General features: G+C 32.8%; 2 protein-coding genes and 1 long non-coding RNA gene across 5 annotated transcripts; all 3 read right to left on the bottom strand.

Annotated features, from left to right (window-relative positions):
* Nucleotides 1–242: 242 nt before the first annotated feature.
* On the bottom strand, nt 243–9,494 carry LOC18594704 (Alkaline-phosphatase-like family protein). Of its 3 annotated transcripts, none has more exons than XM_018125177.2 (18): nt 8,853–9,490; nt 8,681–8,770; nt 8,178–8,297; nt 8,004–8,087; nt 7,458–7,535; nt 6,962–7,087; nt 6,799–6,876; nt 5,867–5,902; nt 5,712–5,767; nt 4,778–4,925; nt 4,060–4,501; nt 3,869–3,960; nt 3,170–3,716; nt 2,820–2,955; nt 2,526–2,567; nt 2,130–2,295; nt 1,685–1,768; nt 243–1,591 (listed from the first exon to the last, which is right to left on the bottom strand). In XM_018125177.2, exons 1-18 carry the CDS (start codon nt 9,234–9,236, stop codon nt 1,451–1,453), a joined length of 2,850 nt encoding a protein of 949 aa, XP_017980666.2. In that variant the 5' UTR covers nt 9,237–9,490; the 3' UTR covers nt 243–1,450. The 3 variants fall into 3 exon arrangements, 2 of the variants coding, with proteins under 2 accessions (XP_017980666.2, XP_017980667.2); XM_018125178.2 differs by having other exon boundaries at nt 1,351–1,591; nt 1,685–1,740; nt 8,853–9,492; XR_001928881.2 differs by lacking the exons at nt 243–1,591; nt 1,685–1,768 and having other exon boundaries at nt 2,210–2,295; nt 2,694–2,955; nt 8,853–9,494.
* Nucleotides 9,495–20,676: 11,182 nt separating this feature from the next.
* On the bottom strand, nt 20,677–22,589 carry LOC148761713 (uncharacterized). Its single transcript, XR_016027605.1, has 3 exons — nt 22,473–22,589; nt 21,742–21,821; nt 20,677–20,875 (listed from the first exon to the last, which is right to left on the bottom strand). It is a non-coding gene; the product is annotated as an uncharacterized LOC148761713 (long non-coding RNA).
* A 1,181-nt stretch (nt 22,590–23,770) lies between these two features.
* On the bottom strand, nt 23,771–25,972 carry LOC18587127 (uncharacterized). The gene is made up of 2 exons (XM_088808693.1): nt 25,944–25,972; nt 23,771–25,180 (listed from the first exon to the last, which is right to left on the bottom strand). Exon 2 carries the CDS (start codon nt 25,172–25,174, stop codon nt 23,771–23,773), a length of 1,404 nt encoding a protein of 467 aa, XP_088664819.1. The 5' UTR covers nt 25,175–25,180; nt 25,944–25,972.
* Between the last annotated feature and the right edge of the window lie 386 nt (nt 25,973–26,358).

The raw sequence follows: 26,358 nt of genomic DNA, 5'->3' as shown, positions 1-26,358 counted from the left end.
ATAGCAGACTGCATGTATGCATTGAGCTTCTCAAAGAAACTAGAGTAATTGTTTTTCTCCACTTTAATATGTTGGCAAAGCTGATTGAACAAAGTAACTACTGCTTCATGGCTAACAAGCTAGTTGAAGATAATTCTTTCTCTGAGAAAGAAAATCCACATCCTCAACAGATTTGATGAGAAAAATATAGTCAACAAATGTAAGCATCATTTGAATAGTAGCATTGTTCTCAGGCCATGAGGTTTCCAAAAAATGATTCAGTCAAGTCATGCACTCTTAAGGGGAGATTTTCAACTCTCCATTGTTCTCATTAAATTTTCTGTCAATTAAGCATATGCTTGAGCTCAATTCAAATTCCACATCTATTGCACGCAGTATAACTGCACTGTATAAATGTTTACCTTGCTCATTGCCCTCCTCTAAGCTGCTTTAGGCTGCTTTCTTCAGGTGCACTTTCTCTAGGTTTTTGGGATGATGGTATCAATGAAAACATCATCAGATCCATGAAATGTATTACTTTTATTAGGATCCAGTTGTTAAAAGGGATTTTCTTCATTGTTCGAATGCATCCGAAGTGAGTGTGTACCGGATCTGGGTAGTAGCTGAAATAATCTTATCGAAGTTGTGAAATGTTTCGCTGTCTCCAGCTTGGCGACTGTTTGGTGATAGCATATATCTTGAACGGAAATGTTTTGGTTGTAATAATGACTGAAGAAATGACAAGTTAGATCAAGAAAGGAAGGGAAAGTGGGTTTACCAGCAAATGCACGGTCCTATATGGCCCTAAAAACAGAGGGAAGTTAATTTTCAAGAGCAACTTGCGTTGGATAACATGCAGCAATCCAGCTCTAGCAAAGAAAACATCATCCTTGCATTTTCTCTTTTTAAATATACTCTCGAGAAAAGTTCAATGATGAAGCCTGCATTGAATAAAATCCACAACAAAAAGTCCCACCTTGTGCTCCTTTGGATCCTGAATACTCTTCCAAGTATGGAGAATTTCTCCAAACCAACTGAAACAAATGCACGTGCAATAGCAACCCTTACAACCACCTCGATGTGCACCACAACTAAAGTTTCATCAATGACTTCAAATATGTCTACTATAATCCTAAATTTTGTGTACTACAACTGAAATTCAATCAATGATTTCAAAACTTACTGGAATTTCACAAATTTATTTCGTACCTACATAACAGTTTTCACAAATCTAAGCACGATGCCTATCTGAAAAAAATGGAAGAGAAAAGCAGAAAGGATATAACCGGGTGACATATTTGCTTTGATTTTTGGAAGAATAAATGAACAATCACCAATAGATTTAAGTAAAATTCCTAATGCTTTCCACTCTTTATCCTGAAAAATTTTTTCATGTAGCCTATTTCAAAAGAGTTTTTCAGCTGTCATCTACTCATTGTTCTTTGCTAAGTAAAACTAACCAAATGGCTCCTCAATCCTCAGTACCACGATCACATTGCATACTATCCTCTTCTCCACTAAAATAGTATATGGATGCCAAAAAAATGAGGAGATCTGTAAGGATAAGCCCGAACACATCAAAAACAAATTTAGGAGCAAATAATCCCCACACCTGCAAGAAAAGAAAAGGCAGATTTTTGTGGGTGTCAAATATGGTCAGATTTGTATTAATAGTTACAAGGTCACTATGAAAAGATGCTCATACCATTAGATGCCGCCTTTGGATGGCAACACACAGTATAGTAGCAGTGACTGTAGTAGCTGTAATGAGTCCATACATCATAAATATCTATAATGAAGATGAACGATCATTATAATAGATTAGAACATTAGAGTTATTCAGTGCATGGAATAGGATTACATAGTATAACTTCTATTAATACAAAATTTGTCATTGTCTCTAGCATATTAGGTGAAAAAATTAATTGGATTAGCAATCAAATATAGAGAAGAATGCCCGATTCTGTGGAAAGGAGTAAGATTGAAAAATTTTGTAAAGACAAAATATGAGAACACTTCCGGTGTGCATACGTCAAAACAAGATAAAATAAAGACACTTCACTCATCACTCTTTGTCTTATCACATCCTATCTATAATCTTATATACCAAATGCATCTTAGAAATATAGACATCCAAATGGAAAACTTACCCGGAATAACTTTATAGAAAAGAGACTTCTCCTGTGCTCAGTCTGATTGAAGAAAGATGGCCATGCAACAAAAAGAGCAAGCCCAAATACAGAAAGGATGTGAGAAAATCCAAATGTATCAATTGTCAGAAGGATTGCTTGTCGCACAAGAATGAACTCATCAAACCTGAAAATCAAACAAGGGTCAATATATACATCTCCTGGGTCAAACAGCAATAGTTGTGCTAAAATTGTTGCATAATTTGAAAGAAAACCAGCCATTTATGAATTTTGTGTTCAAGAAAGATAAAAGTCAGCATCAAAGCCAAATTGCTTATTCTTTAAAGATTTCATTTTTTGGCAAGTTAGTTCTGGGATGGAAGATGCAAGAAAGTCATACAAATACCAAAGACTCACCCAATAAATGCAGCACCATATCGCAGGCCATCAAAAGCACACCTGAATACAGAATCAGGAACACTTAATACATCTATTAGTAAAGTTCTTTAAATGGATACACAAACACATTACACACACAGTAACAATAAAATAACAAAAAAAACGAGCACAAGTAGAAGGATCTACCTCTAGTATAAGAAAAGAATCAGTTAATTAATATACCCAAGAACATCAATACCAAACGTGTTGTCTGACACTGATTTAAACCAGCACATATGCATGCCTCAGTATAAAGAATTACATGCATCTTACCAGTGACCAGTTGCAAAAAACAAACACACAGCTAACAGACTCCACTGGACAACAGGAAGAGGATCCAAACTTGAAATTCCTACAGCTCCATTAAAGGTATGCCGTTCAATACCTTCAAGTCTCATTATGCAATAACCTGTAAACAGAAATGCTAACATGTAAGGCATCATTTAGAAGCATGCATGCACTGAGCAAAAAAATATTTAGAAGCATGCATAGTTACAAATGTCATGAAAACCAACAATCCAAAAAATTTTATTTAGCGAAATTGAACTCTATAGCCTGGCAAGTAAAAGGAAATCAAAACCAAATGTATGGCCCAAGTAAATACAACAGTAAGCAAAAAGCACCTGCTACTATGGATCCTAATGCAACCAAGGCACCCTGCTTTCCCAGGAGAAGAATAATTGTTGAACTGCATGCAGATAAAATAGATATCATTTTAACAAACAAGCTTCCTTTGTAATTTGAAGTGTCCTCCTTGCTGAACAGCTGAACAAATGCCAACAATGACAGCTGACCAAGTCCAATAGCATAAATTGTCCGAGGGATGCAACTTTTTCCAATTCCTTTAAGCAAATAGGCCAGATCCAATATGTTGCTTTCAGTTGCCCAATGCAAAGCTATGAGCAAATAGCTTAGAATTGTTCCCAAGATAACATACTTCGGAATTCCCCAACAGCAGCTAGAAATGGCCTTGTAAAGAAAGTATCCTAATATCATCAATGCAAGAATTGGCACGATTTCAGCCATATATGCCCACACTGGTTGGCTTATAGAAATCCCACGCATCCATGAAGAGGATACATTCATGAACTGAGACGTGGCAGCTTGCTTAGATAGCCCAACTTCAATAGCAATTCTAAGAATGAATGTCAAAAGAAGAAATATAGTTGCCTGGGCATACATTCAAATCAAATTAGCAAAATAAAAAAAATATATATTATATTCATTTTATACAGATTTATGCCCCAAGGAAGAGGGGTAAGTTAATGTAAAAGATATTATGTTCTTAAACTTATTTAACCTTTAAGAAGAGCAACACTCACTTCAAGTAGCATCTTCTTCTTCATGAAAGAATAACGTAATGACATGATGCCAGTTGTGGCCAAAAGGAAATTTGCAACTTTCCCTTCTCCCACTGATCTCAAGCAAGGAAGAAAAAGAATAGTGGGAATGTCAGCAACAATGATTAAAAGTGCTTGCATGTTATAATGAAATATGAGATTCAGGAACTTACGAATAAAACTATTTGAAAGTAGGCTGCATGCACGTATCACCACTATAAAGCAAGCAAATATTAACCCAAAGGAAATTCCAGAATCTCTGGATGAAGGAAGAGAGACACCATATGACTTATTCACCTTCTTGATGGCAAGGAAATGAACATATAATGATAATAGCATAATCCCAATACCAGTGCCCATCATCTTTAAATTGAAATCAGTCCACTTGGAGCGAGCTAGCTCAGCAACATAAGAGAGAAAATTAAAATAGCCATCAATTTGCCTTTTAAGATCAGGCAATGATGTGTCGAAACTTTCATTTTTGTACAACAATAAATTCTTAGTATATGACCAATTCTCCTCTGCTTTAGTGTATAAATCTGATATGTGGAATAGGTCTTCAGAGGAAAATCCAATAACTGATAAAGCCGAATAGACATCAATATATCTTTTCACCTACATAAGAAGAATCTATATGAGGGTGGAAAAAAATGGTGGGTGAGCGAGAAGGGTGCTTCTAACAAATAATATATCATGCTGTACTTGCAGATATGTCTTGTCATAATCCCTTTATTACTGGTTGCTAATGTTATCTAATAGTGCAATGCATAGTTGATAAACTAATTGTCTTTTTTTTTCTTTTTTTTTTAAAAGAAAAAGATAGCGTACAAAGTTCACATTGTGGTTGATGCCTCTAAGCCAAGGACAAAAGGCCGAAGGAAAAAAAATTACCTGCCATGAATTGACGCAGAGGACATTAATATAATTTTGCATCCATTCTTCCAACTTTTTTTGATCTTGACCATTCCCTGTTTTATACTTCTCCACGTTCCACGTACCCACAGCTAAGGCATATAACTCAGGATTAACACGTCCAATGCTGCAAATAGAGTGGGGAAGTGAATCGATAGCATGTTACTTTTAATGGAAAATTTGTTGGAACTATGAAAAGTGTAAAGAACATTGTAGTCAATAGGATATAAACTATAAATCAACATGCATTAAAGTACACAGGGACTTCACAGCTCTCAAAGATCATAAAACCTAAGCTACATGAAGCCATTATCAAAAACAATCAGTTTCCACAATCTATCTTTTAAGGGGAAGAGGGGGGAAAAAACAAAAACGTGTGGTTAGAAGGCAGCTTCATGCGACAAAAGTTTGTTGTACTAGAGGCCTTTCATTCCACTTGAAGCCACTGTCTTGTGCAATGATAAAAGCCCCATGCTGTGAAGGGAAAAGAAGACTGAGTCCTAAGGGTAACTGCTTAAGCAAAAGATACAGAAAGTTTTTTGCCCTAATTTTTATGATGAGATGATTAACAGCTTTTTCCTGAAATTTGCTGTATGAAAATTTGACAATTATTTAGTTGCTTAGCCAATTGAAAAAAGGGTGCATTTTCTGCTCACATGCTAAGGTGCCAATAAAGACAATATGGCAGAGGAAAACAGCAGAAAGAAAAATAACTTACCTTTTTGGGCACATTTATACAAGGTCAATCCAAAGGGTAATTTAAATACTATTACTCCAATACAACCAACATGCCTCATATATTTAGTAGACATAAAACAACTTTAAAAGAAGTCCAACAAATAAAATGGTTGACAAAAACAAGGTAAAACATGTAACCATATTGAAGATGATTGACAGAATGCTTACACGGCACCTTCCAAATGGAAAGGGGACACCAAACAGCGATGACACTGTTACTGCAAAATCAAGCTGCAAAAAGTGACATGACTTAATATTTCTTTTAAAAGAAGAAAAGAATCAAAGACAAGTGATCAGAAACTGCAAATTGTAATAAAAGACCATTCCAACCTGTTGGATGGAGCTGATGCATATATTCCTAGCTGCCTGAAATTTAAGGAAAAAAGATGAGGAAGGAAAAAGAAAATTAGTTCTGGCTTTTGAGAATGCTACTAAATGGTCTAAAACTTTAAAACATTGATACGGTCGCACTAAGTTTTTTCCCATAAAAAATGATGCAGTACACACAACCCTAATCTGTACCTACAATTAAAGTTAGTCCCAAGTTGGTTCTATAGGCCAGTTGCTTTTCACAATCAATACTTTGCAAAGTTGGTTGCTTAATTGATTGACGTGCCATTTAAGAGTTAATTACTTGATATCTGGACCTTGCATGGTTGGTTAGTGTTGGGCTGATGGGGTGGTTAGTTGAGTTAAAACGGTTTTGAGCTTTTGTATAAATAAAAATAGTTTGGGTCTTTTTATATTTTTTTTACTCCATTTTTCTTTTATTTTTAATATTTTCTAACCAAAATATTATTATGTCGTTTTATATGTTCTATCAGTGAATATTGTTAAAATAGAGTGAAAAAGATTTGAAGTCTCTTGGTGAAAGAAAAAGAAAGATAAGGGAGAAACAAATTTAAAATAAAAACATATGAAAATTTTATTATTGTATTTTTTTCAATTTATTTATCTTTTTCTTAAATCTTAATTACTTTTTAGAAAATTATCCAATACAAAAATTTATTGATTCATACTTTTGAAACTTAAAAAATAAATTATCACCACTCAAAACAAAGTGCTGGGGATTTCCCTAGTAAAAAGTTATAATCAAGGCACCTAATAAAAATTTACAGCTAAGGCTTCTTCTGATAATCTTATGTCATTTTCACCTTTCCCTTTAGCACCAACAAGGCACACATATGCAGCCTAAGAAAAAAGATCTCTAGTCCATCAACATATATGCATATACTGAAAGAGAGAGGAAATACCAAATTTACCTCACAAGATGAAGAATCAAAATCAGATGGCATAGGAGGCAAATCTCTAAAACTCATAGCAAATATTGACGTTTCAACCTGCATGATATGGTTCAATTAAAAGACTGAAAAAACAAATGATAAAATTAAATTTCTACCAAGTAGATCTAGAGAAGCGTCAGACCTCCTCAGCGCTTCCTCCTCCATGATCCCCATTTAAGGTTTGCCCATGGTCACCCATTACAAGAAGTAAAGTATTCTCATGTAACTCGCCAGGTCCAGACTGGTTCTGGAGCACTTCAATTACTTCCTGATGCAAACAATCAGTCAGGCAGAGACATAAAAGATTAAACATAAATGGACTCTTAGGAGACAAGAGAAGGATAAAAATGCAAGTAAATGTAACATAAACTTCTTGCCTATGTCAAGCCTCTTGAAACACAAAAAAGCATGGCACAAATAGCAGAAAAAAGTTCCCAAATGAAAATTTTGCACAACAGGTAGCTTTGGGTCAGGAACGTTTATTCTTTTATTAAAAAAAAAAAAAGGCCCAAATTTATCGATAAGGAATGTCAAAGTCATCATAGAAAAGAACAAGGATGGAGAACACATGGAAGCAGGATTCAAACAAGGGGAAACCATTGGAATGCAACATACAGTTGTATACTTCAAGAAATTACCTCTAAAATTATATTGTACTGCTCCAACTTTTCAATCATTGGAACGGAATCAACACCATAGATGTGCCCTGCATGATCCTAACCACATACAAATTCATTAAATCCAAATTTGCAACATAACCACTTACACTACAATACAAAATCTTGGAAACCTCATGTAATTTTAGAAACAAGAGAAGCATCTACTGCAGCTTTCAATCAGGAGATTTATGCTAAAAGTTGAAGCAAACAATGAGAACATATTTATCGGCAATGTTTACATTAAAAAAGTCAAAGGGACTTAGTTCAGATAGCTTTTTCTGGTATATTCCAATTTTAACATCTACTTGGGTTTCAGTAAGAATAACATGACACTTAGCGTGAACAAGCATAGGGTAGAGGAAAATCCACAGAATTAGAAAAAGAATGCCAGAATACAACCATATGAAAACAAATCCCATAGAAATCCATATTCAGCTTCAGGCTTCAAGAGTAAATACCCTGAATAATTAACTAACCAATCATTTATCTATATTTCTCAATTCAAATAAAGCATTTTAATCATACCACACCAAGAAAATGCGCAATAAGGACATCCCAGTCTTGTTCATATAGTGATGGAACTAGGTGCTCAATGCATCCATTATCCACCTGAATAAAAGAAAAATGGAATCATATATCACAGCCATTGAAATACAAATAGTGTGTCAAGGAATTGATCAGTTAAAACACATGGCATACCGTATCAAGATCCTTAACATTAAAAGAAGGGTATGGATAAGATTTGTTGAAATGATTCGGAAACAACTGCGTCCATGTGTCGTCTCCCATCATCATCACTCTCTTCCCATTTTGAATCAACTGAATACAGATAAAACAAAAACACCAATAATAGAATGACAAAACGATTAAATATTTATCATTTCATTTGGTAATTTACTTTTGCTACTTATTTTTCAGTTCCTAATAGGCAAAAACAAAGGGTAGACAGTACAATCATAATCAATTAATTAAAATGATATATATATATAATGCAACACTAGTTCCAACATAATTGTTCTTTGCAAAAGTAAAATCATACATTTCAAAAAGAATACATTTTTAACTTTTAATTATAAAAAGATATTAATATTTGAATTTCTATTCAAACAACCCACTTTTCGTTTTTAATTTCATATGCAAAAAGAGCAACGATCTAACAAATGGGTAGAAAAAAAAATAAAGAAGAGTTAAGAAAGGCAAACCTGCTTAATGAAATTGTCTTCAACAATGGCAGGGGCACCAAAGCTATTCCCAACATCAATAAAAGTAGGGAGTGCCCCTGTTGTCAATCCCTGAAAACATCAATAAAGAGAAAAATAATTAATGGCTATTAGAAGGGAAAAAATTAGAACATGTGAAAAGAGAAAAAAGAACCTTCAAACGTTGCAAACTGGTAGTTGGTGGGTCAGCGATAGCTTTAAAAATCTTAGCAGAGGAAGGATTCTTTAAAGCCACCCTTTGTAACACTTTCAATTTATCCATCCAAGGTTGTTTTTGCTCAAAAAAAGAACTTGGAGCGACGAAATCAAAACGCAGCGCATCGAGGACAATGATGATGAGACGGTCAACAGCCGGTTTGGTCCAACAAGAGGAAGAAGAAGAAGAAAGGCAGGGAGATTGAGAAAGGTCGGAGCACTGGCTGGAATGGGGAAGCTCAGTTCGGGTTAAGAGAAAGCCTTTGGTGAATATTAAAATGGCTATGATGTGAAGAAACATAATCAGGACCGTCCATTTTCCTAGTCTCCACCATCCCCTCATCGTTCCCGTGTCTTTGATGCCGCTGATTTGTGAGAGGAAGTAATTAGGGGAAGAGAAAGAGGAACGGGAAGAGGCTGACAAAAACGGTGATGGAAAAAAGACGGCGGCCGCTGAGGGAAAACGGTGAGGCGAAGAAACAGGGAGGAGTGGTGGCTGTAAGCGGGCTGGCTGTGGCTAGTAAGGTTATTTCAGCATTTTGTTGTTTGGGCTGTTTTAGTTGTGTAAGTTTGTTTGGGTTCAGGTTTCGATTCTTATTGCTTGTAGGCCTGTTTTATTAGTCGCCCACTTTGTTGGCAACTTTATTCTTTTCCTATCAAATTTAACAGTTAATTTGTTTCATTTGATGTATTGTACATCGTGACTTCATTAACTCTGCATGGTTTTTGCTAAGAAAAGTAATCGAACACCGAAAGAAAGAATTTGTTTTTGATTTGATAGATATTAGTGTTTGATTCATCATCACCCCTTAGGTTTTAGGGAGATTGTTTTATTTGCGGTTCATATTATAAACAGGATTCCAACACCAACAAACCCCATATGAAATGCTATTTAAAAAACCCACAATCGTATGCACGTTTTGTAATTTTTGGATGTTCATGTTTTGCCTCAACACTTTGACATTATAGAAAAATTTTGATGTTAAGATTAGAAAATGTGTTTTCATTGGATATCCATTAGGTATCAAAGGGTACAAACTTTATGGTTTACAAATGCACAGTATTTTTACTTCCAGATATGTTGTGTTTTGTGAATTTGTGAATCTATATTTCCATTTCAAGACTATGAATACAAACTGAATTCTCATATTTCACTACCTTTATATACTGTAAATTGTCCAGTTCTCGATGGTTCTGATTCAATTGCATATAATCAATATTCTTTGCATTCATTAAACTGTCACTTCTCATTCTATTACACAATTTTTACCAACCCATCAACTCTCTAATTCTCACAAAGCTTTATGTTCCATTCCATTTCCATGCACCAATATACTATCATTAAGTTGTTAAGTATGCTCATTGGACAAATGCAATGAGATATAATTAGATGCTTTAGAGATTTGGACAAAAGTGCACTTACCTACAGATTCACTTGCCATTGGTTACAAATGGGTTTATAAGGTGAAACTACATGTTGATGGAAGTATAGAAAGATATAAAATAAGGCTAGAGGCTAAAGGTTATAACCAAAGGACATGTTTGGATTACCAAGAAACTTTTAGCCCTATAGCTAGACCTGACAATTCATATTAATGTGTCGTAAACGTGTCAGACACGATTAGACACGAAACACATTAAGGTTAAACACGAACACGACACGTTTAACATTCGTGTCTTAAATTTGAAACACGTACACGTACACGTTTAATATACGTGTAACACAACACAACACGATTAACACGTTTATTAAACGTGTTAATATATAATACGACACGATTAATAACACGTTTAACACGATTAATACGTTTGACACGATTAACACGTTTAACACGATTAAATAAAAATATTTACAATTAAATATAATTTTATTATTTAAATTTAAAATCTATAATTATAAAAATAATTATAATAAAACAAAAATAATAATATCAAATAATCACTAATAGTTAAAAATTAGGATTAAGCATGTATAATTACATTATACCCTTTATAAAATCAAAAAAACCTATTAAAATAATTATTTAAAATTATTTATATAAGGTTAAAATAGTATTTAATTATTAATTTTTAATAGGTTAATAAATGTGTCACATATACATGTTTAAACACGATAACATGATTAAACACGATAGCACGTTTAAGTAAACGTGTTTAAACGTATTTGTCGTGTCAGACACTTTAAGACACGAAAATTTTCGTGTCTTAACGTGTCTGACACAATTAGACACGAAACACATTAACACTAAATCAAAAACCTGTTTAACTCGTATTCTCTCGTGTCGTGTTCAAAATTGTCAGGTCTACCTATAGCTAAGTTGTAAGCATAGCACTATGAGATTGATTTTGGCATTAATTGTTGCTAAGGGTTGGCATCTCATTCAATTGGACATCAACAATGCATTTTTGAATAATTTAGATGGGATAGTTTACATAGAACGAACTTAGCATTATGAGGTTAAAGGGGAGCATTTTTCACATTCTAGACTATTATGCGGATTGCATAAGTCTTTGTATAACATTAAACAAGCCTTTAGGTAGTGAAATTCTAAATTTACGAATTCCTTGCTTCAATATGACTTCACACAAGCTAAGGCAACAAAAATTGGTGATTTTGTTGCTATTTTTGTTTATGTTGATGATTTTGTTATTGTTGACTCATGAATAGGTTAGTTGTGCTGTGAAAGAATATTAAAAATCATTTCAAGTTGAAAGACCTTTGCAAACTTAAATAACTCTTTTTATTGGAAATGGCTTGGTCTATAAAGAGCATTTTAATCTGTCAAAGAAAGCACACTTAGGTTTATTGGAAGAGTATGGTTTTTAGGGTGCTAAACCTATTTCAACCCCTGTAAGCTATAACCATAAGCTCACAAAACTACAGAGGATGACTAGTTAGTTGATGGTCCTATCTACATGCAATTAATTAGGAATTGATATATCTAACCTTCACCAAGCAAGATATAGCTCGTACAGTCCATGTATTATCCTAATACATTGACAAACTAGGGCATGCTCTCCCTCAACTAGCCTTTAGATTACTAAAATACTTAAACAAAGTTCAGGGAATTTTGTTTTCTACTAATAGTGACTTACATTTAAGAGCCTATACCGATAGTCACTAGGTAGGATATTAAGATTTTAAAAGATCAATCACATGTTATGGTACTTTTCTAGGAAATTCTCTTATGAGTTGGAAATCCAAGAAATAATCCGTTGTTGCTAAAAGCTTTGTTGAAGCATATTATAGAGAATGACAACAGCTTATTATGAAGTGATATGGTTGTTGTTTTTACTCAACGATCTTCATCTTGACGCAAAGAGTTGTTTTGTATTGTTGGACATATAGTGGTATTTCAAATGTTTCAATATCCCACGTTGCCTAAGTAGAAAAGATATTAAGTGCTTTATATAAACAAACCCATTATGAGCTTATTGTAAAGAAGAAAAGAAAGTGGGCATATACGCACACGAGATCAGGCTAAGCCTTAAGAAAATGTGAATTTTCCCTTTGCACACGAGTATATACGTGGGCTCAGTCTTCCAGAATGTTGTATAAAGTTATAATTTTCTCTTGATTTTCTATAACATTATTCCTAATTCTTCATTATCCTCAGTCTATAAATACCAGCATCTACCTAAGTTCCCAACACACCTTATTTCTCACATCATCTCTTCTCACCTTTCTTGTCTTCAACTTCTCTACTTCCTTCATTTCCCTATTTTGCAAGGTTTTTTCTTGTTTTTAATTTTTCTACTATTTTTTGTATCTATGCTAGTTTATGCAAACTAATCAAGAAGAATTTATTAAATTTTGGGATATGATTGCTACAATCTTTTTGCATTAAGTTTCATATTCTATAAAGGCGAAAATTATCCTACGTTATTCTTGATTCTCTTTTATCCTCAGTCTATAAATACCAACCTCTACCTATGTTCCCAACACACCTCATTTCTCACATCATCTCTTCTTACCTTTCTTGTCTTCCTCTTCTCTGCTTCCTTCATCTCTCTATTTTGCTACATTCTTTCTTGTTTTTAATTTTTCTGCTATTTTTGTATCCATGATAGTTTGTGTAAACTAATCAAGAAGAGTTTGTTGAATCTTGAGATAACTGCTACAATCATTTTTGCATCGAGTTTCATATTGTGAAAGGTGAAAATTATCCTTAAAGACAATGTTTCACATCTTAGACTTTCTTGAATAGTTTTCACACTTCGTTATTTTTCCAACAATCTTAAGGATAAATTTCAAATTGGTGGAAGAAGTGGTTGGTCCTTGCTTTCATGGTATTTGGCTCTTCCAATGAAATATCCTGCGTTCACAAAAGTTATGACATTTTATACTTTTGACTTTTATCGGGGATTTAATTTACTAGATAAAATTTCTACGTGCGATCTAAAATGACTATGCAATGTGTGCAAGTTTCCTCCTTCTAGTTTGTCATATAATTATTTGAAAATTTAATTTCTTCATTGAGTGCATATATTTGGCTTGGCATTTTGGGTATTTCCTTTTGGCAGATGGATTTTGTATATGATATGCTACTATGTCTTGGTTTCTAGAAAAGATGGTTACTAATGATATAAACAATAACCAAAAGTGTTTGCTTTTTCATAATGTGAAATGGTTGATGGTTGAAATTCGATGGTTACAATCATGTGCTTTCCGTTAAGGGTAATGAACGAAAATTTAAACAATTTGATAAGCATTGAAGCTAAAAATTTAAGCAAAAGATGAATCAATGCTTTACACATAAGGTTAGGGTTGTTTTATAGAATCACAAACTAAAAATTATAGTAGCAACCAAAATTCTCATAAACTCTTTCTCTATGAGAGCTTTTTTGGTCTTTTTAAGAAGTTGAAATAGCATTTGGTAAGCTTGATGCAGAAAGATGTATAATAAGTGCTAAAATTACAAGAAAGAACATTCTATCAAAGCACATTTACAATTAAAATATTGAAACACATTTAATGGTTAGGAAGGTTAGTTGGCCTTTTTTTAAAAAAAATAGTATAGTGTCTTTTAAAAATATAATAAAACAAAAGAATAATGATTCAAATATGAAATATAAAATAATCTAATTTTTGACAACCAAAAGAACTAATTGGATGAAGATTTATTTGGTTTGATGGTTTGTAATTTTAGGAAATTTTGAAGGGTAAAGAAAATAAATAAATAAATAAATTTATTGTCTCTTAAAAGAAGCTATAAATAGTGGCTTCAAATTTTAATGGTCTAAAAGTAGTTTTGAGCTTTTGACATAAGTTATTTTAATGTTGGCAAATGCCTTACTTTAACTTTTTAATAGAAAAGCCAATTTAAAAGCAGACTAAACACCCACCTATTGAAAGAAGTTGCTTGCTTATATACCAAGTTCTACTAATCTTCAAAATAAGAATCTATAAAGGGATTTACACAAAAACAACTATTGAAGCAAAAGCTTATATGTTGATAATTTGGTTATATTTGACAATAGTTACTAGTATTTAGCAAAGTATGGCATGGAAGTGGATCTTGGATGGTGAAATTATAGTGCTAGTCATGTAATCCATAAATTGAATATATGTTCGTATATATCTCTAGATGTGATGTGATAAGGAATTATGGTTATGTATGAAACTGTTTTACATTTGGTTTTGGTGAAAGTATGGTATTATTCAACTAATAGCCTAAATAAAAAGGACTATACCTCTGTCCGAGATACGTCCTAGATGGAGAGAATTATACTTCTGTTTGCATATTATGTTTAGTGTGATTATGACAATAGAAGTGGTGAACGTTATATAAATGTATTAAATATATGAGTTTGGAATTATTGCTATGCCTTTAGGCATAATGTTGTGAGTTAATCATGATGTTGTACATAAATGGTGTTTGATGAATGTTGATTGTGGATTTAAATACTTATGTTTATGATTAGTCAATTCTTGTTATTAAATATATTTTAAAAATAAATATTGTTTTTAATTACATCTTGTGTCTGTTTTAAGTTCTTTAAGAACCATTACCCTTTTTGGCATGGTTTGAATTAAAGTAGCAATAATGATCTTAAAGTTATGGTATGATTTAAAAAGCATACTTTTACTACCAAAATAGATTTGGTTTTGATATGAAATATTTGGGAGAAGCCAATGCTATTTTGGATATTAAAATCATAAGATGTGATAATGGTCTAATGCTAACATTAGAGCATTATGTTGAAAGCCTACTAAAAAAGTTTAGACATTTTAATGTCACACATGTGAGTACTCCTTATGATGATAATACCCAATTAAAGATAGAGGTTCTATATAGTTTGGCTCAGTCCGAATACATTGAGATTATTAAGAGTTTGATGCATTTGATGAATTATACTTGACCCGATAAAGCTTATATTGTGTGGAGATTAAGTATATATACACAAAGTCTTAATCAAGACCTCTAAACTGCCTTAAGTTGAGTAATGAACTATTTGATAGGTACCATAAACTATGATATTTTATATAATGGATTTCTAACTTATTAGAAGGGTGCAATGATGTTAATTGGATCTTAGATTCAAATGAAACAAAATCCGTAAGTGGTTATGTATTCACTCTTAGTGGGAGTACCGGTAACTTGGAAATTAACCAAACAAACAATAATTGCTAAATCTATAATGAAATTGGAATTTGTAGCTTTAGAATTAGCTAGCAATAAGGTTAAGTGGTTAAGAAACCTATTAGTAGATATTCTGTTAGGAATGACACCAACATCTTTTGTATCTATATATTGTGATTGTTAAGAGGCAATAGTCATTGTAAAGAATAAAACTCTCAACGGTAAGAATAAATGCATTCGCTCAAAACATGATGTGATAAAGCAATTGCTTAAAGATGGAATTATATTTAATAATTATGTGAAGTCAAAGCTAAATTTGAACGATCAACTGACTAAACCCTTACGAAAAAATTAATTAACAATACATCGAGGGGAACAGGACTTGAACCAATTGAGAAAAATCGACAATAATGGCAACCCAACCTATATGAGTAGTGATCCCATGAATTAAGTTCATATGGGTAATAACAAGTTATTTGTTGATAAATTACGCACTATTAAAATTATTATCTTTCTTATGGTGTGTGAATAGTGCAAGACTACTCTGTAAGAGAAGTTGAGTTAAACTCTTAAAGAATTTCATTTTCCTTATGGGTGGTGTATTGAATTGTAGTATACATATAATGAAATCACCTATATAAGTGTGGAGTGGGACCACTTTTATAAGAATTGTGACAAATTCTCTATAGCACTTATAAATAACTAGGCACGCGCATGGTCTATTCATACAAAACAGCCTTGAACAACAAAAATTGTGGGGATGTAATGTGATTAATGAAAATCATATTTCACATAAAAAATTTTTGATTCATATAAGTTATAAACTTCACCAAAATTCTATGATTTATGTTTCATTCTTTCTAGGCCTGGTTCATAACTTAAAAATCACCAATCTCAATGCATTACACTCAAGTGAGATTAAACCTAGCAAAAACTTTCGATTGTGAAACCTTATGAAATATGTGGGGGATTGTTGGACATATAGTGGTATTTCATAATGTTTTAATATCCCACATTACTTAGGTACAATAGATGTTAATGATTTATATAAGCAATCACATTACGGGCTTGTCGTAAGGAAGAAAAGAAAGTGTGCTTGTGCGCATACAAAATCGAGCCAAGCCTTGACAAAATGCGGATTTTCTCCTACGTGCAAGTATATATGTTGGCTAGGCCCAAGTGATATTTTGTACCTTGGTGGTTTATTTTTTTTACCTTACTGACTCAATCTTTTACCATGGTCAAAATTTGTCTTTGATTTAATTAGTCTATCAGACTCAGTCTTTGTAACGTTACAAAATGTTTTAGACTCAGTCTTCTAGAATGTCGTATAACGTTATAATTTTTCGTGGTAAAGAGTTAGTCTTTGATTGAATCAGTTTTTATAACGTTATAGAATATTATAGACTCAATCTTTCAGAATGTTATATAATGTTATAATTTTCTCTTGATTTTCTACAACGTTATTCTTGATTTTCCTTTATCTTCAACCTATAAATACCAACCTCCACCTCAATTGTCACATCATTTCTTTTTAACTTTCCTATCTTCCTTTTCTCTACTTCCCTCATTTCCCTATTTTGTTGGATTTTTTCTTATTTTTAATTTTTCTATTATTTTTGTATCCTTGATAATTTGTGTAAACTAATAAGGAAGAATCTATTAAATCTTGGGAGACAACTGTTACAATCTTTTTGCATCGAGTTTCATATTCTGAAAAGACAGAATTATTCTTAAGGACAATGTTTCATGCCTCAGACTTTCTTGAATAGTTTCTATGCTTCGTTATTTTTCCAATAGTTTTGTGATAACCAATCAACTCTCCACATTTGTATAAATTCAATTTTTCATGATAAGATCAAGCACATTGAACTAGATGATCCTTTCATGGTAGACAAAAGTACTTGAATGGATTATCTCTCCCAATTAATTTCCTAGAACTTCAAAACTGGCAAATTTATTCACCAAAGCTTTATAACCACGGTTTTTTTTCCACAAATTGTTGAGTAAGATGAGTATTCTTAATATCTATACTCATATTGAGGGGAGTATTAAGAGTAATTTTAAATTTATAATAATTTATTAACTAGTTAGTTATGTTAGTTAGTGTACTATAATTAGTATTCTATTATTGCAGCTATTGTTTTACAGCCTTTTACCCTTGCTATAATTACCGTACCATAGTAACCGAAGCTATTGTAAATATTTAATGGATACTTTTGCCCCTTTTTGTTAAATTTTGTTAGGACTATTTTACATTTGGATATACAAGTTGGCTTTGTAACTACAATTTTATTAATGAAAAATTCTTTGCAAAAACCTTTCTTGCAACTTTTCTTTCTAATTGAGGTTGCATTTGGTGCCTTACAATGCAATCACATTGTAGGAAATGTGATTGTAAGGAATGTCATTGCTGGTAAGTGTTAGTTAAAATCCTACTACGCAAGTATACGTATCGAATAGATAGTATATTAGCAAGCAGGGTATCGATCCCACAGGGAATTAATTTAAAACTTTACTAAGTACTAAAATTAGAACAATTTAATCTTATCCAAATAATCAAAATTAAATAATTAATTAAAACTAAAATTAAAACCAATAAGAAAAATCAAAATAATAACTTGAGAAAATATCAAATCAAACAAGCCTAGGATCACAATATCCCTCACACTTCATCTAAATCTTACCTATCTTACTTAACTTATTTCAATGGGTTGAATTGCTAATATAGAGTCCTAAATTATTTATAAGGGTCTCCCGACTCAACCTATAAAAATATCTATTTTAACCAAAACACTATATCCCTATGTGATTTGAAATTAAAACAGAGTCATTAAGTTTAGGCTTTAATCTGGCTACATACGGCCTATAGGTATATCCCTATCCTATACGCAAATCAATTAATTTGATCATATGTTATCTCAATTTTAGTCTACTCTAAACTCCCTTTCCCAAGTTTGTTTAGGTTCTTAAATCAATTTAATTGGTGATCAGGCAATTAAAAGTATTAAGAACAAATTGGAATAACCAATTCAAATCCCATTAAAAATAAGTAAGAAAGAGATTAAAAATCTAGACTACATGTGAGTTCAATTGCAATCCTAGAAAAAGAAATTTAGCAACTCATAATTGCAAAATAAAATAACATTGTATAAAATTCAACCATTGAAAGTATCAAGAAAGATAAAAGCTAAGGAAGAAAACAAAACAATATTTTCCGTCTTGATCTCCAAGTTTCAGCCTCAACTTGTAACTTCTTGAATCTCACAAAAGTTGTCTACCTAATGTTGTCAAAACATATCCTATTTATACTAATAGATTAAACCTAAAGTTCCTTAAGTTGACCTAGGGTTTATTTGAGCTTAAGAATGTAATAAAAGGCCCAAAAATCAATTATCAGTCTTTACAAATTTTCATTCCCGGCACAGTAAGTCTAGCCATTTTTCGACGCGATTTTCTCTATCTTCAAGGCAGAACTGGGCAAAGTGATCTTCATGAAAGTTGTAGCTCTGTCTCTTAGCTTTCCAATGATCTAAGAATCGCATCATTTAAAGTTCTGTAGCTCGAGATATATCCAAAATACCGAAACATACGCAAGCAGATTCTAAGTCTTTCAACACCTTACTTTTCAAAATTAAGCTCGATCACTTTTAATCTTAAAAATATAAAAATCAATAAATAATAACTAAAATAAAGGGAATAACATAAAATTAAAATAACTCACTAAAAAGTACCTAATCATAAAAACATCTAAAAAATAATTAAATTATAATTGAAAATTGAGGACTTAGCTAATATTTAATAACAAAATTAGAGTAAAATAATTCTATAAAATAGAATTATCAGTAAGATAACATTGCAGTATAATAAGGAAAGTGTGATTAAAATCTTAAGAAGATAAATAGCAGTATTTGATTTACAATTACTTTACTAGAAATGTAATGTTAATTTTCAAAATTACCTTTATGTATTAAAATAGAAGTTTAATATACTTGTATATTTTTTTATTGTAAATTTTTATATGATATTATCTCTTAAATAAATTTTCTAGCAAATAACTAAGTATCGACCAAATCCATGCTCCTAGTAATTAGAAAATAATTTTTATTTGTTAGCAATTTTGAAAATTTTAAAATATATTGATGGTATTATTATTTTGAAATATTCCTAAAACATTTAAAATTGAAAGTAAAAAAGAAATTTTTTTAATTTTAAAAGTTTATTAAAAATTACATAGACGAAATAATGTTTATAATTTTAAAAAATTATGAGCATAAAAAAGAATATCTTCTATTTTTTCAAAATTCTAAATACATTTTTTATTTTATGGATTTTGTAATCTTTTATAATTTCTTAAAAATAAAAATTATTTTAATTTTTATCATTCTAGAATTTTTTTAATAATTTTTTTATTTTTAATTTATTTTAGAATTTCTAAGAATTAAAAATTATTTTTATGTTTTTCAAAATTTATAAAAATTTTTTAAAAAAATTTAAAAATATTTTTAAAATTTTTTAAAGTGATAAAAATTAAGTTTTAGAATTTTAATTATTGAAAAAGACAAAAACATCAAATAAATTTGATAACATAGCAAAGTAAGTTATAATATGAGATTGTATTGAAAAAATCAATACAATCACATTACATCCATTGACTATAACGTAATTGCATTGTAATTTTATATTGTACTAACAAAAAACGTTTTGAGTTAAAGGTATTGAATTCAAAAAATTTGGTGTCTCCTTGAGGACTATTTGTCCCATTTAGTGAATTTGCATGGATTTTGTCACGACCCGGAACTCCCATCGGGCCCGTGACAACCGCCGCGACGTCCCGATAAGCACTCATTACCCCGAATGCCGATCGAAACCCCGCAAGGCTTAGCATCAACTTCCGCATCTCCCCGGTGAGCGACAGTTATTAAATCTCGCATTTCAAGAAATCATAAGTTGTTTCCAACTCAAAACAATAAAAATATTATTTTCTAGCTCACTGGGGCATTTTCGTCATTTTTTTTTTTAAATTTTGAAATCCGAAAAAAATGTAATATGTAAGTGGAAACACATATTTCATGATTTAAATTAAATTTTGAAGTCTACAACATTCATTTAAAGTAAAATTATAGCTATTTGAATATAATAAAAACATTAAATAAAATATTCTATTTTCTTAAAACACAATATTTTCAAAGTCTTCCTAAAATAACTTTTGTAGCGTAAGAGTAAAATAAATTTATTCATATAGTAATAAAGATAATTAAAGTATAAAATTTCGTTTACAGTGACACGTGGGCCCCCAACTAACCAAGAAGGTGTAGAGCTACGAACCCTTACTTCCTATGATGCAACTCTGAGATTAATTCTCGTCTTAATCAACTATCAACAAACTGTCCTGAGCCTGAAAAATGGATAGGAAGAGGGGTGAGATTAAATAATCCCAGTGAGTAAACAATTACCATCAAAAGCATCTAAAACCGAATAGATGGAGACAATATAAAAACGTTATATCTCAATAATGTTCATAACACAAAATTCGTTTCAATCTATACCAAATAATTTCTTTTCATCAAAATTTCCTCGACTTATGAATTTTTTTAAACTTGGCCCCTGCCAATATCATTCTCGCGGGTACCTTCGTCAAGGTATCCCACTGAGACCGCCAAGGCTGTTCAATGACCCATACCCATAAACATATTTTCACATCTGACACACAGCCGTTCCTTGACGTTGGCTGAGTCTCACTCTCACGTGGTGGCCCGAACGTGAGGTGCACTCAAATCATACCTCAGGAGATACTTCACCCAACATCTCCCCCCGGAGGTAAGTATATAATTGAGTTACCGTGCCCCTCTCATAGGCAGTCCACGGAAACCCCCACCACTGCAGTGACCGTTTAATATACCACCAGAACCATAAAAATTCCAGTAGCATAATATGGCGAATAAAATGTAATCCAGTCTACCGAGACCAATCCAAAATTGTTCATATATTTCATGCCAACCCCAAAAATTTAGCCATCATGCTACCATAGTGTCATAAGCCCCAATTTCAATAACATATAAAATCATAAATTTCAACACAGTCTCCATATACTCAATTTTCCCAAAACAATATTTGATTTCAAAACCAGTATAAATCTCATTTTTATTAAAAAACATTTTAATTGGAAAACATAATATTTTATAATTTAAATTCACCATTCAATAAAAGCATCAAACAAGTATAATTACTCTAGATATTTAAGACGATAAATTGTCCACTCACAGTTCTAGGAGTCGATGTACTCCTAATCCCAGTCTTCAAGCACAGTTTTGGTACTTTTACCAGTGTAATTTGCTCACCACCTATCCACAATGTACAATACATAATTCACCACATTAATGCTTGATCATTATAAAATCAATTCAGGCTCGGTATATATGCATGATATGACATGCAACTTATCCGACTACCGCTTAAATGCGGTGCTAACCTAATTCGGCCTATTACCCGATTAAATTACTAACGCGTCCAATTTAATCTCAAATTAATTTTTTTCAGTTTCTATACCTCAATTGCACCCAAATTGACTTAAAGTCCCTCGGTGTGGTGCAAATTATCAGTCCTGATAGCAAATTACGAAAATACCCCTAATGGGTAAAAATTCATATTTTTGCTCCAAAAATTTCCATTATTTTTCTAGACTCATAATTCATCATTATTCATCATAATTCCTCAAATAAACATCAAGATCATCAGCCAATATTCCCCTAGAAAATTCAGCCAATAATGGTAATGGAGGAAAATAAATTCTTTTCTTGTTGTTTTGTTCCTAAATATGCTAAACTAACACTAAACACTAACATAGCTCAAAATCAAATATATCTAACAACTTTCTCTCTCTAAACCCATATGACCAGAATTCAAATCATCCTCAAATCACATGATTCAACCATGAAGAATGATGGAAAATGCATGGGAAAGGTAAAGCACAAGACAAATTTAAGAAATGTTACCTTTTTTCACTTGATTTTTGAATTTCCACCTATTTTCCCTTTAAATTTCTTAGCTAGGGTTTTATTTTCTCCTTTCTCTCTCTTGTTTCTTGCTTGGCCGAATGTTGAAGAAGAAGAATGGGTGGGCTGATTTTTTTATGCCTTTTTTATTGTTTAATGAAATAATATTATTTTATTCATATTTTAAATATTTTATTAATTCATTTTTTTTTCTAGCCATCCATTTGTCCTACTTTTTCCACCATGCATTCCCTTTGACTTATCCAAGTCTTAAGTGAAATTTCCAGATTTTTTCAAAGTTTTGGTGAAGTAATTTTTGATATTTACACTTTTGCCCCCGTAAAAATCAAAAATTATATTTTTGCCCCAAAAACTGAAAAATTGTCCATAGACATATTTTTTATCCCTTATACTCATATCATTCCCCAATTTGTCAAATGTGATCTAAATTCTCTCAAAGTCTCAAATTTTATCCGCAGATGGAAAAATTACAATTTTACCCTTATATAGTGAAAATTTCAATTTGACTCCGAATTGATCCTCGAACTCCTAATTACCATTTTGAGTCATCCCTGAATTGTGAAACTCTTAATTTCACCTTAAAATTCCTATTTGAACTAGTTCGAGGCTTAATCGACTTAATGATACCATTAGAGGCAATATCGTCTTTTAACGATTTCTCGAACTTCCTAAATATACAAACATTCTATCAAGCATGTGAATGATATTATAATTATTTTACAAAGCAGGGTTTGACAACACTACCCCCCTTAAAATAAAATTTTGTCCTCAAAATTTCACTTATTAACTCAAAGAAAAGGCGGGGTATTATCTTTTATTCGATGCTCAACTTCTCCTGTTATCTCCTTTATAGGGAATCTTAATTCACTAAAAATCATTCTTTATTTTAGTTAATCACAATATCAACCCCACATATGTGTATATGCTTTATAATCCCATTTATGCATCCAAGATCTATCTTGATTTAATCATCGCATACGATGCAGTATCATAATTCCTCAGAGTCATCCCTTTGTCCTTAATCATCTTTCGTGCCTCTATATTGCTTTGTATCCTTCTTGTATTTCGACATCAATTTATTGCTTAAGATTTAAGTTCATTTGAACTTTGTATACCTCAAGTATTTTTGAGTTCTAATTTCCACAATATAGTAAGAAATTCTTACAACCATATTCCATATGAACTCATTTACTATATTATTCTTGAAACCTTTATTTACACGTCCATCACTTGGTATTTACATCCCCTGTCACTATTTTACACCTTCGTTTAACTTTTCACTCACTTTCTCCAGATCGGACTCGTGCTTCATCTTCCGTTACAGCGAAAACTCTTGTTGAAGAACGAGTCAATGGCCTCAAAGGTGGTTGTGCTGGGGTGTTGCTACCCATTTCAGATCGTACAGTTACCCCCTGCCTCGGGTGTACTCCAAAGGAATCTCTCCTCTGCATATCCGTATGAGTTAGTGGGGATGGAGCAGCTACTGTAGCCCGTCCTAACTGTGGGCAGTCACTCCTAATGTGGCCCGGCTGGTCACAATGAAAGCATCTTATGCCCCAACACTCCCCAACATGATATCTCCCACATTTTTCGCATTTATTTAAACCTCCAAAACTCTTCTCGGAAGTACTACTCATCCCAAACCTGTTAAATCTCGGAGGTCTCTGCTGTAACTGTGAAAGTGGGGGTCGAGGAGATATCACCGGAACAGAAACAGTACTCTCAGAAGCAAATGTGTCCTTACCTCTTTTGGGCAGTTGACTAGAGGATACATTCGGGTTTCTCCTCTTTGCAAACTCAGCTCGCATTCTCCGATTTTCATTCGTGAGTTTTTCGGCCCTTAAAGCCATCTGTACAACTTCTTTATGAGGCTCCCGGCCTGTCACAGTCATCCTCTCTCTAATCTCGTTACGGAGCCCTTCTTCAAAATAACTAGCTTGATCTTGCTCAGACTTCACCAGGTCTGGCACATATGACATCAGCTCGTTAAAACGAGCCTCGTACTCTTCTATGGTTAAATTCCCTTGTTGTAAACTTAGGAATTCTCTCTTCTTCTCTTTTTGATGAAAGTAGGTGTAGTATTGACCGTCGAATTCTTGTAGGAAGTCTATCCAAGTCAACGAAGTAATGGAACGTGATTTTACCGAGCTCCACCATGTACGAGCCCTCTTCTCTAGTAATCTTGTGGCCACCATTAACTTCATATCATCATCCAATTTCATATCCACAAATGTCTCCGTTACCTGAGTAATCCAATCTTTAGCTGCGGTTGCATCCAAATCACCAACAAAAGAAGTGCAACCCAGCTGCCTAGCTTCCTTAAGCTTTTTGGAAATGGAGACATCTGGCACTGGTGGTGGAACAAGAGGTGGTGGTGGTGGCACTGGAGATACTGCTGGGGGAACAGTATGAGGGACTCGACCAGCTTGAGCTTGGCCCATAATGACATTAAGAAAAGCTGCTAATGCCTGGACTGCCTCAAGAGACATGGCATGAACACCAGGAGTAGCAGTAGGTGGTGGAGGAGGTGGAGGAATCTCAGTAGGCTCAACAGCAGGTGCGGCTCGAAAAGTAGGTGCAGCAGACTCCCTTTCCACGGGATCTGGCTGACTAAGTCTAGCACGGCCTCTTCCCCTCCCTACTGACCTATAGAGAGGTGGACGCCCACGTCGAGGAGGCATGGTACTCTACAATAAGAAATGGAATAGACTTAGATGACTTTAAATTCTATATGCAACTAACTCGATATAACCTAACTTAACTTGACTTACTTAACTTAACTTAACTTGGGCCACGCAGTGTCAGTGTGGATTTCTTAAAACAACTTTAAAATCAAAAACTTTGAAATCCAAAGCTTTAAAATCAAAATCTTTGATCTTTAAACCATGCTCTGATACCAACTTAATTGTCACGACCCGGAACTCCCATCGGGCCCGTGACAACCGCCGCGACGTCCCGATAAGCACTCATTACCCCGAATGCCGATCGAAACCCCGCAAGGCTTAGCATCAACTTCCGCATCTCCCCGGTGAGCGACAGTTATTAAATCTCGCATTTCAAGAAATCATAAGTTGTTTCCAACTCAAAACAATAAAAATATTATTTTCTAGCTCACTGGGGCATTTTCGTCATTTTTTTTTTTTAAATTTTGAAATCCGAAAAAAATGTAATATGTAAGTGGAAACACATATTTCATGATTTAAATTAAATTTTGAAGTCTACAACATTCATTTAAAGTAAAATTATAGCTATTTGAATATAATAAAAACATTAAATAAAATATTCTATTTTCTTAAAACACAATATTTTCAAAGTCTTCCTAAAATAACTTTTGTAGCGTAAGAGTAAAATAAATTTATTCATATAGTAATAAAGATAATTAAAGTATAAAATTTCGTTTACAGTGACACGTGGGCCCCCAACTAACCAAGAAGGTGTAGAGCTACGAACCCTTACTTCCTATGATGCAACTCCGAGATTAATTCTCGTCTTAATCAACTATCAACAAACTATCCTGAGCCTGAAAAATGGATAGGAAGAGGGGTGAGATTAAATAATCCCAGTGAGTAAACAATTACCATCAAAAGCATCTAAAGCCGAGTAGATGGAGACAATATAAAAACGTTATATCTCAATAATGTTCATAACACAAAATTCGTTTCAATCTATACCAAATAATTTCTTTTCATCAAAATTTCCTCGACTTATGAATTTTTTTAAACTTGGCCCCTGCCAATATCATTCTCGCGGGTACCTTCGTCAAGGTATCCCACTGAGACCGCCAAGGCTGTTCAATGACCCATACCCATAAACATATTTTCACATCTGACACACAGCCGTTCCTTGGCGTTGGCTGAGTCTCACT

The sequence above is a fragment of the Theobroma cacao genome, chromosome 7 (assembly GCF_053813885.1).
Source record: "Theobroma cacao isolate CCN51 chromosome 7, ASM5381388v1, whole genome shotgun sequence".
Classification (NCBI taxonomy): Eukaryota; Viridiplantae; Streptophyta; class Magnoliopsida; order Malvales; family Malvaceae; genus Theobroma; species Theobroma cacao.
This window is presented reverse-complemented; position numbering and strand designations above follow the sequence as displayed.

Coding starts and splice junctions, on each gene's coding strand:
- LOC18587127 (XM_088808693.1), bottom strand. CDS start 25,174: ATGCCTCCTCGACGTGGGCGTCCACCTCTCTATAGGTCAGTAGGGAGG.
- LOC18594704 (XM_018125177.2), bottom strand. CDS start 9,236: ATGAGGGGATGGTGGAGACTAGGAAAATGGACGGTCCTGATTATGTTT. Junction 7,536..8,003: donor TTGCGCATTTTCTTGGTGTG/GTATGATTAAAA, acceptor GTATGTGGTTAG/GATCATGCAGGGCACATCTA. Junction 2,568..2,819: donor TTTTTTGCAACTGGTCACTG/GTAAGATGCATG, acceptor TTCTGTATTCAG/GTGTGCTTTTGATGGCCTGC.